Genomic DNA, 15,800 nt, shown 5'->3' with positions numbered 1-15,800 from the left:
GAAGGGACAGGAGGTTTATAGGGGAAGTGAAGAAGGATTCTTCACCCAGAGGATGATGGAGAATATGGACCTCACTGCCTGTGAGGCAGGAACCCTCAGAGCGTTGAAAACAGATTTAGATATGCCCTTGTGATTCCAAGATTCTGGGCCAACTGCTGGGAAATGGGATTAGAACAGTTAGGTGGCTGTTTGTGACGAGTGAAGTTTGATGGGTCAAATAGCCTTTCCCTGTGCTATAGATCTCTATGACTCTATATTAGTTGCTTCTGTTAAGGATTATTTTAAAAATAAAAATAAGGTTAAGTCCTTCTGAGTCAGTGGTTTACATCCAACATTTGCCAGAAGAAAGGAAACAATAAATCAGGCCATACCAAACCTCCTGAGAGGAACCCACCCCCTTCACTACATTTTCCATGGTTAATCCATCTAGCCTGGTCAGCTTTGGACGATGGGAAGAAACTGGAGCAGCCGGAGGAAACCCGAGCAGACACAGGGAGAATGTACAAACTCCACACAGATGATTGCCCGAGGTTAGAATCAAATCTGGGTCCTTAGTGCTGTGAGGCAGCAGTGCTCACTACTGAGCCTCTGTAGAAAGATGCTTCTGTTAATGGGTTTATGGCATGATGGGGAAACGCGTAAGGTATAAAACTTTGCTTTCAGTTCAGAAGAATCTGTGATGAGAAATATATATGCATTTTCAATTCAGTTCTAAAGATTTTCAGTGTTCAGTTTAGAAACAGGTTTAGTTTCTCTTTTAGAAGGTTTTCAGGACAAGTGAGAGAGCAGTTATCTCAGAAGAAGGGCTTAGTTTGTCAAACTTCTAACCAGGAGAGTTTGGGTCAAAATCTACATTTTCTTTGGCACTGAGAAAATTTAAACTCTCAGGTTTGCGGTAAAGGCAGAAACTCAAAGAGTTGAGATGTCCTATGAGAGTTGGAGGTTCGGGTGCTTAGCTCTTTAAAATGCTATGGATGAGTGCCGAAAATGCTCAGAACGGCTAATAGAATGCAGGCTTTCATATCCAAAGGGCTGGAGTATAGGGATTGCAGATGTTATGCTGCAGTTATACAAACCCTAGTTAGACCTTACTTAGAGTACTGTGAGTAGATCTGGGCAGCACACCGAAGGAAGGACGTTTTGGCCCTGGAAGGAGTTCAACACATGTTCACAAGGATGATGCTTGGACTTCACGCGTTAGGTTTCGAGGAAATATATGACAATTATTCCTTAGAATTTAAATGGTTACAGGGTGATCTAATCAAGGTCTTCAGGATATTAAGATGGAAAGACAGAGTAGATAATGATAAATTATTTCCATTGGTTGAAGTTTCTAGAACCAAAGGCACAATGTGAGAATTAAAGTCAGATCACTCAGGAGACATGTTCGAAAGCACTTTGACAGGCAAACAGTAGGAAATGTTTGGAATCCTCTTCCTCAAACAGCAGGCAATGCTAATTCAACTGTTAAATTTAACTCAGATATAAACAAATTTTTATTAAGCAAGGGTATCGAGGGATATGGTCCAAGGCAGGGATATGGAGTTAGGGCACAGATCAGCCATGAGCTCATCCAATGGCGGAAGAGACACAACTGGCCTCCTTCTGTGTTGTTACAATCCTGTGATGATCAGGATGTTTGCAGACCATGTAAAAATTGGCCGCTTGGGAGATAGTGAAAAGAGAAACAGCAGGAAGGTGTCGATGGATTGGTCAGGTGGGTAGGCGCGTGGAATTCAATCCTGAGAAGTATGAGGTGATGCATTTGGGAACGTCAAACAAGTGAAGGAAACCTCAATAAACGGGAGATTACTGAGAGGTGTGGAGGGAGTGAGGGACCTTGGAGTGAACGTTCACAGGTTGCTGGAGGGAGCAGGACGGGATAATAAGGTGGTTCCGAAGGCACACGGAATCCTTTCCTTTTGGAGCCGGGGTACAGCATATAAGAGCAGGGAGGTTATACTGGAACTGTACACATCGCTAGTTAGACCACAATCTGAGCACTGTGCACAGTTCAGGTCACCTCTTTCCAGGGAGGATGTGACTGCACTGGAGAGGGGACAGAGGGGAATTCTCAGGATGCTGCCTGGAAACATGCAGCTCTGAGGAAAGATTGGACAGAGTGGGGATGGTCCCCTTGGAACACAGGAGGCCGAGGGGAGACTTGATTGAGGTGGACTAAATAGTGAGGGACCTGGAGAGAGTGGATAGGAGGAACCTATTTATATTAGCAGAGACTTCAGTGTCGAGGAGACGTAGATTAAAGTGATTGGTGGAAAGGCTGGAGGGGTGGGAATGAAGAAATACTTTTTACCCAGTGGGTGGTAGAGATCTGGGAACATTCAGTGCCTGAAAGGGGAACAGAGGCAGAAACCCTTGATGTGTTGAAAAGGTGTCTGTTTTTTAGTACCTCAACTGAGGTAACCTGCAGGACTAACAGACCAAATATTGGAAAGTGGAATTAGTCAGCGTCACTCGATTCTCAGCCAACATGGAGATGATGGGCCAAATGGCCTTTCAATGCACCATAAACATCTTATGAAGGTATTAACTTACTATGACACCCATCTTCACTCCATAGGGGTTGCGAGGATCACAAGATCTAGAGAAAAATACAATTCAGCATGTTCAAATTAAAAATCACACAACACCAGGTTATGGTCGAACAGGTTTATTTGGAAGCACACTAGCTTTCGGAGCGCTGTCTGTTGGAGTCTGACCTGGTGTTTTGTGATTTTTAGCCTTGTCCATTCCAGTCCAACCCTGGCTCCTCCACATCATGATCAAATTCCTGAGTGAAGTGTTATTTTTCCATTGTATGGTATTGTAAAGAAACATTTTAAAGGGCCTTTTACACATTCCTTTTCCGAAAGTTCATTGAACAGCAAATAATATAATGTTCAAGAGCTCACAATATTTAATTGTCAGGCGCAGTATTCTCAGGTGTGTCAACAAGAAGTCTCCTTTGTGAATGGTATCAAATTAAAGGATCAGATTATCATCTGACAATGTGAGGCGAGGAGAGCCACTCCCTGGTGTGTGCTGCATGTTGTCATGGAGAACGTGTCGGATTGCCCTTGGTGAAACAGTAAACACTGACTCATCTCCTGTAGAACCAGCAGAATGGGGCTGGGCCAAGCATTGAGAGCAAGGAATATTCCCAGCCTCCGGGAATACCTCCTGTTCATGGGGTGAACATTTAGGGGAGAAAGGCAGACGGCCAGCAACCTGAAGTGTTCTTATCTCGTGCAAATGAGTCAGCCATTCGGCCCTTCAACTGCTCTCTCACTCAATATGATCATGGCTGACCATCAAACTCAGTCCCCTGTTTCCACTCTCTCCCCATACCCTTTAGCGCCAAGAACTATATCTAACTCCTTGAAACCATTCGATGTTTTGGCCTCAACTGCTTTCTGTGGTAGAGAATTCCACAGCCTCCCCACTCTCTGGGTGAAGACATTTCTCCTTACTTCAGCCCGAAATGGCCTGTCCTATATCCTGAGACTGTAGTCATCATGCCCCCTCCAAACCTGCACCCCCCCCCCCCCACCCCCGCACTCCCACCCCCACCCCGCCACCACCAACTTCCCAGTTCTTCCTAGTCACTGGGAACATGATTGTAGCTTCATCTCCAATTTCCTGTCTCCTCCATTCTCTCCCTTGTCAATCCAGAATGTCTCTAACTCTGCTGTAAGTATTGTCAATAGCCCCACCTTCACAGCTCGCCAGGGAAGAGAATCCCATAGGTTCACAACCTAGTGAGGAAAGTATTTATCTCATTCCCTTCTTAGATGAGTCCCTTTCTTGTTTAAGTGGATTTATAAATTCTAGACCTCCCTCCCCATATAGAGTCATGAATTCATGCAGCACAGAAACAGACCCTTCAATTCAACACGTCCACACTGACCAAGATATCCAAACTAAACTAGACCCATTTGCCTGTGTTTGGTCCATATCCCGTTAAACCTGTCATTTACCTGTCCAAATACTTGTTAAACCTTGTGACTGAACCGACATCTACCCCTTCCTCTGGCAGTTCATTCCACCCTATTAAATCTTTCACCTTAAAAATATGCCCTCTGCTTTTGAACTCTCCCACCCTAGGGGAAAATACTTTTTCTACTCACTTTATCTATGCCTCTCATGATTTTATAAACCTCTATAAAGTCATCCAACCTCCTACACTCCAGGGGAAAAGGTCCCAGCCTATCAAGCTTCTCCTTATAATTCAAACCCTTCAGTCCTGGAAACATTCTGGTAAATCTCTCCAATTTAATAACATCCTCCCTCGAACAGGGCGACCAGAACCGGACACAATATTCCAAAAGAGGCCACGATTTTCACGCAAATGAGGAAACAAAGTCTGAGTGTCCAGTCACTTGCCCTCATATGTTTCAACGAGATAGGCTTGCATTCCTCTAAACTCCAAAACATCTCGGCCTAGTTCTGAAGAAAAATGATACCAGGCTTGAAACATTAACTCTTTTCTCTCTCCATGGATGCTGCAAAACCTGCTGAGTTACTCCAGCACTTTATTTCATGGCTCCCAGCTCCTGCAGTATTTTGTTTATATTTGAATTATGTAACTGTGGAATGTCCAACCTTTCCAGATGAACACACCCGACCTCCCCTCCACCCCCATCCCATGAATCCTTTCAGATTTACCCAGCAACACTGTACAAAGCTGACAGTTACATCACTTGACATTTAAATGGAAAACATCCAACGATATTCTAACTTGTAACCCACATGAGATGTTGAAATGAGTCCAAATTCCACCAACTGCCACATGAAGGTTCAAACCCAAGTTCCCCAGATCATTACCAGGCTCTCTGCATTAATAGCCTAGTGACAATACCACTAGGCCATTGCCACCATTCACTGACGGCTCTACTCCTGAACATGGAGGCAATATTCCTAACTGCCACCTCCTATAAAACTGAGCCAACTGGTGTCTGATAACATCAAAATCCAAATTCTCAAGCGATAACGTATGGATGCGTTCTGTCAGGTATGCACAAGAATTACTTTTCGGGAGAGGTCAGAAAGTAGTTTGGAACAGTGAACTAAAGATATCGTTTCTAAGAAGGCTTGTAACTAAGGCTAATTTAAGAAGCGTACTGATACCACAAGAATCAGTTTTCATACAATCGCCACAATCCCAGAGGACCATATCGAGATTGTAATGAGGTCAGCCAGGTGGACCTTATGAGCTCCCTGATTGGGGCTTATCTGGTCCAATCAGAGAGCCCTGGCTGACAGCTAAAACCAGGAGCAATAGTCATCCTGTGCAGTCTGAGGGAGCTGGATCAGTGTCAAGGACTCTCCATCTGTAAATGAAGGGTGGCTTGGTGACAGGACACCAGCCTCTGTAGAGTTACTTCAGCGGTGATGAGAGACAAGCACGCTCCTGAAGAGATTCACTCATAACAGCTGACATCATGCTGTTATTTGGGGAGCTTGACTCATTTGATCTTGCTTTCCAATATGCAGATAGAACGTATCGTTTTTCCAGGCGAATGGCATTGGAAAGATTAGATTACTTACAGTGTGGAAACAGGCCCTTTGGCCCAACAAGTCCACACCGACCTGCCAAAGCGCAACCCACCCATACCCCTACATTTTCCCCTAGCACTACGGGAAATTTAGCATGGCCAATTCACCTGACCCGCACATCTTTGGACTGTGGGAGGAAACCGGAGCACCAGGAGGAAACCCACGCAGACTCGGGGAGAGTGTGCAAACTCCACACAGTCAGTCGCCTGAGGCGGGAATTGAACCCGGGTCTCTGGCGCTGTGAGGCAGCTGTGCTAACCACTGTGCCACCATGCCACCCACAAAAGATGTAAAGTGACGAGTAATTCCCCGGACAGCTTGTGGACCTACAGCTTTCCCTAAGGCATCACATACTAGAACCTTTCCGGAGTTGAAGAATGCAGTTTAAGGAACATTACCATCCCAACCCTCCTCTAATTCTGAGATGCTATCGTTTTTACTCAGCAATTTGAGAATCAGGGAATTCGTGTCGGGATTTTTAACAAGGTTAAGATGACTGGTAGAGGCATGTGTCTTTGGTTTAACCCTTAATGAGATGCTGAGAGACCGTTTAAGATGTGGTATTAATGACGTATCCATGCAAAATACCCACTAGCTGATGCAGCATCTGAGGAGCAGGAAATTCAACATTTCAGGTTGGAGCCCTTCATCAGTGGTTGATTCTCCTGCTCCTCGGATGCTGCCTGACTTGCTGTGCTTTTCCAGCAACACATTCTCAACTCTGATTTCCAGCATCTGCAGTCCTCACTGTCACCCACTAGCTGATGCCCAACTGGACTTCAAACGGACGCTGCAACTGGCTTTAACACTGGACAATGCAACAAGTGTTTCTGGGTATCCTGATGGAAGTGGACACCCTCCCCAGTCCAACTGAGCTCAGGGAACACCACTTAAATAAAGGCAATTGCATAACCTCACTCAGACTCTATCCTGAGCAAAGGGACTCTAGGTCAGCCCCCAGCAAAACCCCAAAACAAAGCCAAGCCCCAGCCAAACGGTTGAAGATTTCTTCATGATCTGGGTCGGTTAGCCATTGCATTTGCTGCCAGTGTGCGGAATGAAGACAGCAAGGGAGTCCCACTAGACCTAAGTGGAGTAAGAGAACACGTAGGGCGGTATCCAGGAGAGTGCATACCCTGGAAAACTCACCTACATCAGGTTTGGAACTGTTGCATCACTTAGCAACATCCACACGAGAGCCAATCAAAATGGTCACCCGGTTCACCAGGCCAATAGCTGGCTTGGCCGTTTCAGTGATCACAGAACCAGCCTTTAACTAAATTCACTCTGGACTCCAACCCTTAAGTTTGCTCAAGACCTTAGCTAGACTGAGAACCTACACCGAGGAACCTTTGCAGATTAAGGGGACAACTTCAGCTCGGGTCTCTTAAGAGAAGCAGCTGGTTGAGTTATCACTGATTGCAGTAAGAAGTTCAGGCCCAAGTTTGATGGGGTGAAATTGGTTGACAAAGAAGTACCCAGATTGGCTCGACATTTTTCGATTAGAAAATGGCTGCCTGAGTGAAGTCCTAATTAAATACCTGGACCTGTTTCAGGAAGGTCCAGGGGCTATCACAGGAGCTGAGGCCACCTTAAGTGTTGACCAGGAAGCAACTTCATGATCCTACAATGCTTGCCCAATGCCATTTTCCTTATGGACAAAACTAGACACTGAAATCAGGCGAATGGAAAGTAAAGGAATCATCAAACCAGCCCAGTTTGCAAAATGGACAACACCAGTCGTACCAATTGTGAAGCCATTGGGTCAGTTACACTTTTTGCAGCTGGATAAATACCCAATCCCTCGCATAAAAGATTTGTACGCAAAACTAGCAAGAGGGGCTGTACTTCACAAAGTTGGACTATGAGCCATGTGTACTTGCAATTGAGGGTTCCCAGAGTATGCTGCAATTTTACAAGGTCTACCCCAGGTCGACATTTATCTGGATAACCTGCTAATAATGGGGAAGACCAATAAGGAGTCCTTACAGAACTTGGACGTAGTCCTTAGACCTTTCTTCCAGACAAGTGTATGCCTTAGAAGGGAATAATGTGCGTCCCAGGGTCCCCACCTGTTGGAAGATAAAGCGAGAGTGATCAAAGGTGCCTGGCTCCCATATCAGTATCAGACCTTAGCTCTTTTCTGGTGAATTATTACGGAAAGTTCATACATAACGGTGCCTGCATCCTGGTACCATTGGGTCAACTCTTAAACAAGGGCCAGCCTTGGAAATGGTCACGTGGCCAAGCCCTAGCTCTCAGGGAGGTGAAGAAACAGCTATCATCCTCTCCGACAGTGGCACACATCACCCCAAGCGAGACCAGGTGTTGACATGTGATGCCACCCCATTGGGGTAGCATTACCTCATAGACATCGCAATGGAGAGGAACACTCAATAACATATGCATCCAGGACTTTGGCTAATGCGGAGCCCAGATAGTGAAGGAAGGTGTGCCGGTCGAATTCGGAGGCAGGGAGTTCCACCTAAGACCTTTATGGATGTGAATTTGTAACAATAATAGACCACAAATCCCTGCTAGCTCTGCTTAAAAAAGACAAGGTAGCACCATCCATAGATTCAGGCCAAAGCAGCGGTGGGCTCGAATATTAAATGCATATAATTACAAATTGGAACATTGTCTGCGAGGTCAAGTAGCAAAATAAGGATTCGTTGAGCCACCTCCCATTGGCAGACACACCATCAGTGGTGCCATTATGGGAAGAGTCCGTAATAGTTTTAAACTTTCTTGACACACTCCCAGTCACAGCTGACAGCATCCGACTTTGGATGCAGAAAGATCTGGTCCTGGCAAAACTGACACAGCCGGTGGTGATGGGGAAAGCCAAACAGCTATCACAGCCAGAAGTAAAACCGTTTTGGACCCAGAGAGACCGGATCACAGGAGAGGATGGCATATTATTATAGGGACCAAGCAAAGATCGCCGCCAGATGTTGGCTGAACACCACCATAGAGTCATAGAGATGTACAGCACGGAAACAGACTCTTCAGTCTAACTCGCCCGTGCCAACCAAATATCCTAAATTAAGACCATAAGACATAGGAGTGGAAGTAAGGCCATTCGGCCCATCGAGTCCACTCCGCCATTCAATCATGGCTGATGGGCATTTCAACTCCACTTACCAGCGTTCTCCCCGTAGCCCTTAATTCCTCTCATCCCATTTGTCAGCACTTGGCCCATATCCCTCTAACCCCTTCCTATTCATATACCCATCCAGATGCCTTTAAATGTTGTAATTGTACCAGCCTCCACCACTTCCTCTGGCAGCTCATTCTATACACGCACCACCCTCTGTGTGAAAATATTGCCCCTTAGGTCCTTTTTTAAATCTTTCCCCTCTCACCTCTAACCTATGCCCTCTAGTTCTGAACTCCCCCATCCCCAGGGAAAATACATTGTCTATTTATCCTACCCATGCCCCTCATGACTTTATAAACCTCCATAAGGTCACCCCATCCCTCAGCCTCCAATGGTCCAGGGAAAACAGCCCCAGTCTGTTCAGCCTCTCCCTGTAGCTCAAATCCTCCAACCTTGGCAAGATCCTTGTAAATCATTTCTGAACCCTTTCAAGTTTCACAACATCTTTCCGATAGGAAGATCAGAAAAGGAGCACAGTGTTTCTAAAGTGGCCTAATCAATGTCCTGTGTAGTTGCAACATGATCTCCCAGCTGCTATACTCAACGCATTGACCAATGAAGGCAAGAATACCATTCTTCACTATCCTACCTACCTGTGACTCGAAAGTAGAGGAGCTATGAACCTGCACTCCAAGGTCTCTTTGTTCAGCAACATTCTCCAGGACCTTACCATTCAGTGTATAACTCCTGCTCTGATTTGCCTTTCAAAAATGCAGCACCTCACATTTGCCTAAATTTAACTCCATCTGCCACTCCTCAGCCCATTGACCCATCTGATCAAGATCCTGTTGTAATCCGAGGTAACCTTCTTCGCTGTCCACTACACCTCCAATTTTGGTGTCATCTGCAAAGTTACTAACTGTACCTCCTATGTTCACATCCAAATCCTTTGCATAAATGATGAAAAGTAGTTGACCCAGCACCAATCTTTGAGGCACTACACTGGTGACAGGCCTCCAGTCTACTTCTGAGCCGGTTTTGTATCCAAATGGCTAGTTCTCCCTTTATTTCATGTGATCTAGCCTAATTAACTAGTCTACCACGAGGAACCTTGGCAAACATCTTACTGAAGTCCAAATAGATCACATCTACTACTATGCCTTCATCAATCCTCTTCATTAAGTCTTCAAAAAACTCAATCAAGTTTGTGAGACACTAATTCCCATGCATGCCTGGTTGACTATCCTTAATCAATGAGGAGAAAGTGAGGTCTGCAGATGCTGGAGATCAGAACTGAAAATGTGTTGCTGGAAAAGCGCAGCAGGTCAGGCAGCATCCAAGGAACAGGAGATTCAACATTTCGGACATAAGCCAGATTCCTGAAGAAACGTCGAATCTCCTGTTCCTTGGATGCTGCCTGACCTGCTGTGCTTTTCCAGCAATCCTTAATCGATCCTTGACTTTCCTAATACATGTAAATCCAGTCCCTCAGGATTCTCTCCAACAACTTACCCACCATTGATGTCAGGCTGACCGGGCTACAGTTCCATGGCTCTTCCTTACCACCTTTCTTAAACAGTGGCACATTGTTAGCCAATGTCCAGTCTTCCAGTGCCTCACCTGCAGCTATCAATACAAATATCTCAGCAAGTGGCCCAGCAATCACTTCCCTAGCTTCCCACAAAGTCCTAGGGTACACCTGATCAGGTCCCAGTGTGTCCAAAGTGACCATGTTGGCAAGATGTGATGTCTGGTGGCCAGGATTGGTTGGGGCAGGGAATTGGGAGTATTGTACCAAACCTGGGGAGGGAACTGAGGAGGAAAACAAGACTACACTAACCAAAGGGCCAGTTTATTTCAGTGGACGAAGTTTGGTGTAGGAACCACAAGAATGTCCCTGCAGGTATGGTTGATATGAGGTCAGGTCCAGGGATGTATAAAGTTCAGGTAGGTGTGATGGCCCCATACAGGCATATGGACTCAGTTCTCGGATTGGACCAGATCAACAGCCCCAATCAGGAAGTCCTGGCTGAAAGGAATGTCAGAGGTTCTGATAACTCAGAGTTGGTTCTGAGGGAGCTGGGTCAGTGTCTAGGACTCTCCACGTGCCAATAGAGGGGGACTTGGCAACAGGATACCAGTGGAGTATTTCAGGCTGCTCTCTTGATAGAAAGATGACTGGAGGCAATTTTATCTGGGGTTCCCCATGCCTCAGGCAAGGGTGAGTTTAAAGTAACCTCAATATGTACAGGAATTGAACCCACAGTGTTGGCACCATCACTCTGCATCAGAAACCAGGCATCCAGCCAACTTCATACAACCCAACACAGACTCCAGCTTGAAACAGACTTTTCAGGTTTATTACTCAAAGTCAACTTGGAGGTTTAAGCACAGAAACTTGATATTCAGCATACGCAGTTTTAGGAATAAAAATCATAGAAGAAATTAACAACTGAAATTGACTCTTATAATCATGTAATTGGCCAATCCTGAAAATATTAGGCAGCATTAAAATTAGTGAATTAGCTAAATGCGTTCAATAAATAAACCCATGTAAAGATGGTGACATTATGTCACTGGGTTCAATAATACAACAAATCCCAAGTGGTCAAATCTGCAGTTGATAAAAATCTGGACTTAAAAAAGCTTTTCTAATTGCGACCACACTTGATAGATTTGATTTATTGTTATCACATGTAGGAGGAGAAAGTGAGGTCTGCAGATGCTGGAGATCAGAGCTGAAAATGTGTTGCTGGAAAAGCGCAGCAGGTCAGGCAGCATCCAAGGAACAGGAGATTCGACGTTTCGGGCATAAGCCCTTCTTCAGGAATTCCTGAAGAAGGGCTTATGCCCGAAACGTCGAATCTCCTGTTCCTTGGATGCTGCCTGACCTGCTGCGCTTTTCCAGCAACACATTTTCAGCTGTTATCACATGTACCCAAGTACAGTGAAAGTTTTGGTTTTATGAGCAGTACAGGTAGGTCTTAGCAAACAAGGGCAGAACAGACCTTAGGATGTTTAGACGGAGCCAGGTATACAAGTTTACAGCTGCTCGGGGGGGGGGGGGGGGGGGGGGGGGTTATGGAAGGCAAAGTCTACATTAGATTTGAAATCAGAGAGGTCCACTCAGCAGTCTAATAACAGCAGGGGAGAAGCTGCTGTTGAACCTGTTGGTGTATGTGTTCAGGCTCGTCAATTGCTGTAAGAACCCATCTGGTTCACTAATGCCCCTTTAGGGAAAGGTATCTCCCACCCTTGTCTGCCCTGTGACTCCAAATCCACAGTAATATGGCTGACTCAGAAATGCCCACAGCGTAATTAGGGATGAGTAATAAATACTGGCTTTGCCAGTGATAGACACATGCCGTGAACTAATTTAAAAAAAACACATCAAATGCTACATCCTCCAAGAAACAGCCTTATTCCTTTTTATTTACAGTTTTATTTTACAAATATATTTTGACAGATATACAAAAGTCAGACATCGATACATCATATCACAAACAAATTTCAAACTGGCACAGCCTTGGGATCATTCATTTTCAATTCCATTGTTCAAGAAAATTAAAAATATCAAAAACGTCCAAAAATAAAGAACAGTAGGGAACTGAAGAAATTTCATTTCCGACTCAAAACATCAGCTGTTTTGCTCTCCACGGATATTGCTACATCAAACGAACCCCTCCAGCACTGTCGGCTTTTATCTCCGATCTTCTGCAGCACATCATACGAAGGCACATTAGTTGTCCACAGAAGCGAAGTTCATTGAATATCAGTGAAAATCAGAGCTCTACAATAGGTGACAGTACATTGTGCATAATGCCTTGTTCAGGTACTGTACAGCACATAAAATTACTTGTGGATATTTACACCAGAACTGCCACATTCTTGACAACTGAAGGTTACAAAAAAAGAACACATTTGAAGCATGAAAGTAAATTAAACATATATGGGTAGACTCTCCAACTCTGCACCCACCACAGTAAGTATTTATAGCTATACAGCAGATCCACAAGACATTAATAACTTAACAGACATGTTTGCAGCGAGCATTATGCCAAAGACTGAAAGTGAGCCACTGTCCATTCCCTCATTCTTACTGGAGTGCGAGAGCCCATTGAAATTTACCAAGAGCTTCTAATCCGCATCGCGAAATGAAGCAAAACCAAAGGTAAGATTTCCCTTTGGAAAGACAGGTAACATTTCCCATCCTTCTCCAGAGTCAAGGTAGTCTTATAACCTTCCTCAATACAGCAATTTCTACACAAGACAGCTCAGATACAGGGAAAGCGTGCACTCTATAATGTTCAAAGGACTCATTTTATTTATTTGGGAAGTGTTCTGTTGGTAGCTGCATGTTATCGCTCTTATACAGCACCCTCAAATGTCATGAAATATTCCAAGGTGCTAGGAAAGAAACATACAAAATTTGGTATGGCCCCTTCATTCCTGAAGAAGGATTTATGCCCGAAACATCGACTCTCCTGCTCCTTGGATGCTGCCTGCCCTGCTGTGCTTTTCCAACACCACACACTCAACTCTGCCCCACATAAGGAGATGTCAGACCAGATGATGAAAAGCCTGGTCAAAAAAAAAAGGATGTTTTGGTTTTAAATGAATGTTTGAAACAACAGGAAATGAAGGACAGTCACAAGGGAGGAGGGAAATCAACATTCAGCTGGGTCTATTTACAGCACATGGACTGCAGCGGTTCAAGAAGGCAGCTCACCCCCACCTTCTCAAGGGGCAACTAGCAATGAGCAGGAAATGCAGGCCCACCCAGCGATGCCCACATCCCACGAGTGAATATAAAAACAAAATCTGGACACAAACTTTTTGGTTTATATTTTAGAAGTAGTGACAGACAACTCCAACAATAAGCAGCACTTGCATTTTACCAGCGATGGAGACACTAGTTAGTCGGAGTCTTGCCAGTGCAGGTTACTGGGACGTCCAACTGGTCAGTTTCAGTACCACCTTAGCAGATGTGATATCTGCACATCAAGAAATAAAGACAGAGTGGGCATGCATTACATCCCCAGGCCCAGGAAGCAGAACGAAATTCCCTGCAAACTCCAATCATCCCCTACATTGCACACCTCCACCCACCCACCCACCCACAACAGCAAAAAGAGTCAGCTCATGCTGCACAAGTTTCCCAAAAGGCACTGCAGCCCTTGGCTGTACTGGTCAACAACTATGAAACCAAATGGAACCCAGGAGGCATTAAACTAAAGGCTTTAAAAGAAACAGCCCAGTCTGTAATTCCAGATGCTGTGATAGCTCGGAATGTAAACTATACAAGCCTATGGTTTGATGGTCTACTTGAAAATGTCATCAAGACAATATTGTTTTTTTTCCCCCCAAACTCACATTCATGTCCTGCCCTTAACATGAAATAACAGGAACCTTTTTAAAATCAGTGTGATAAGATTTTGAGAGACATATTCATTCGAGTCAAATACAATCACTTTCTTAATGCATTAGTCGATAACAAAATTGGGGGTGGGGTATGTGCTGAAAGGTTTATTAATTCTGTTTTCTGTTCCATGCAGTTATTGGATGTAAAGAACACAACAATTGCCTCAGACACCTTCCAATTGAAAAAAATCTCAACTTCACAAGTAGTGAAGTGAATTTTGAAGCTTTAATATATGCTCCTCATCTTTTTAAAGACATGCTGGCCAACGTGCCAAATTTGGGTCCCAGATCATTCAAGTAGTCTTGTCCCATGTTCTCCCTCACGTCACTGCAACAGCCGACAGACCCATTGACTGAAGGAGCTCCTTCATATCGGTAATCATGTACCAGGTCACCATGAATGGCTTGGTCTCTCAGCTCCTCATCTTCATATACCTAACACAGATCAAGCAACATATTAAAAACCTGCAAGTCTTTGAATGTGACAGCAAAACATTTCAACACAAACTAAAAAGTCCCTCTTTTCTCCTCCCAGCACCCCAAATAACTATAAAATTAAAAAAAAAGACTGCAGATGAAACAGAAACTCAGCAGGTTTGGCAACTTCTGTGGACAGAAAAACAGGTGACAGCCTAACGGCATTGTTGCTGGACTGTTAGCCCAGAGACCCAGATAATGAGCTGGGAACCTGGGTTCAAACCCTGCCACGGCAGAATTGGAATTCTGTAAAAATGAGACTCTTCATTCTCAGTTAAGCCCATGAATCAGTTGTTATGAAAATCCACCTGGGTCACTAATGCGCTTTGAGGAAGGAAACAGCCATCCTTACCTAGTCTGGCTTACATGTGACTCCAGACCCACAGCAACGCGAGTGACTCTTAACTGCCCTCTGGGCAATTAGGGATGGGTAATAAATGCTGGCCAGGCCATCAACATCCTCACCCCGTGAATTAATTTTTTAAAAAAATGTTTCAAGCCCGATGAACCTTCTGAAATTGGGTTTCTCTTGCAATTTCTGTTTGTGCCACATGGTATTGTTTTGTAGTACTGCACTACAGATTGAGAGAACACAGCGTTGCCTTTTATATACAAACAGGAGGGGACCTTTCAGCCCTTGTGCCTCTTCTGACATTTAATCAGATCTTGGCTGATTTGGATTTGAAGCTGCAATCCACTTCCTCCCTGGTAATCTTTCACCACCTTGATGCATCCTTCCCCACTCTACAAACATTCAAAGACCGTTCCCATTGCCTCTTTTTTTCTGAAGCAGGATAGCCTGTTCAGCCTTACTAATAACTTTCATTTCACAGAATAATACGGTAGAAAAGAGGCCCTCTGGCCCCTTGAACCTGTCCTGCCAAAAATGCACTAAATCTACATTAGACCCACCTTCCCCAGCACTAAGCCCTTGGCTTTAGGTAATCAGAGTTTTATTTTGCGTACCTTATGAATTCCCTTCAGTATCTTCTGTACCTCAATCAGATCTCCCTCATTCTTCTGAACTCCAGTAAGTACAGGCCCGAGGTGTTCAGCTGCTCCTTGTCCGACAGCCCTTTCACCCCGGAACCAACCTGGTGAACCCGCTCCGAACTGTCTCCAGTGTCACCGCATCCTTCCTCAAGGAAGGAGACCAGAGCAGGGTACAATACTCCAGGTGCGGTCTCACCAACGCCTTACATCATTGTAACCACACTTCTTTACTTTTATAATCCACTCCTTAGGC

The 15,800-nt window shown here is 44.8% G+C and overlaps 1 protein-coding gene across 1 annotated transcript in view; it reads right to left on the bottom strand.

The window, feature by feature from the left end:
• Nucleotides 1-13,773: 13,773 nt before the first annotated feature.
• LOC132815115 (desmocollin-2-like) overlaps nucleotides 13,774-15,800 on the bottom strand; it is a 39,499-nt gene continuing 37,472 nt past the window's right edge. The window contains exon 16 of the mRNA XM_060823889.1: nucleotides 13,774-14,512. Within this exon, the coding sequence (XP_060679872.1) occupies nucleotides 14,318-14,512 (195 nt within the window). The 3' untranslated portion in view covers nucleotides 13,774-14,317. The remainder of the gene's footprint in view (nucleotides 14,513-15,800) is intronic.

Source organism: Hemiscyllium ocellatum, chromosome 4 (genome assembly GCF_020745735.1).
Source record: "Hemiscyllium ocellatum isolate sHemOce1 chromosome 4, sHemOce1.pat.X.cur, whole genome shotgun sequence".
NCBI lineage: Eukaryota > Metazoa > Chordata > Chondrichthyes > Orectolobiformes > Hemiscylliidae > Hemiscyllium > Hemiscyllium ocellatum.
This window is presented reverse-complemented; position numbering and strand designations above follow the sequence as displayed.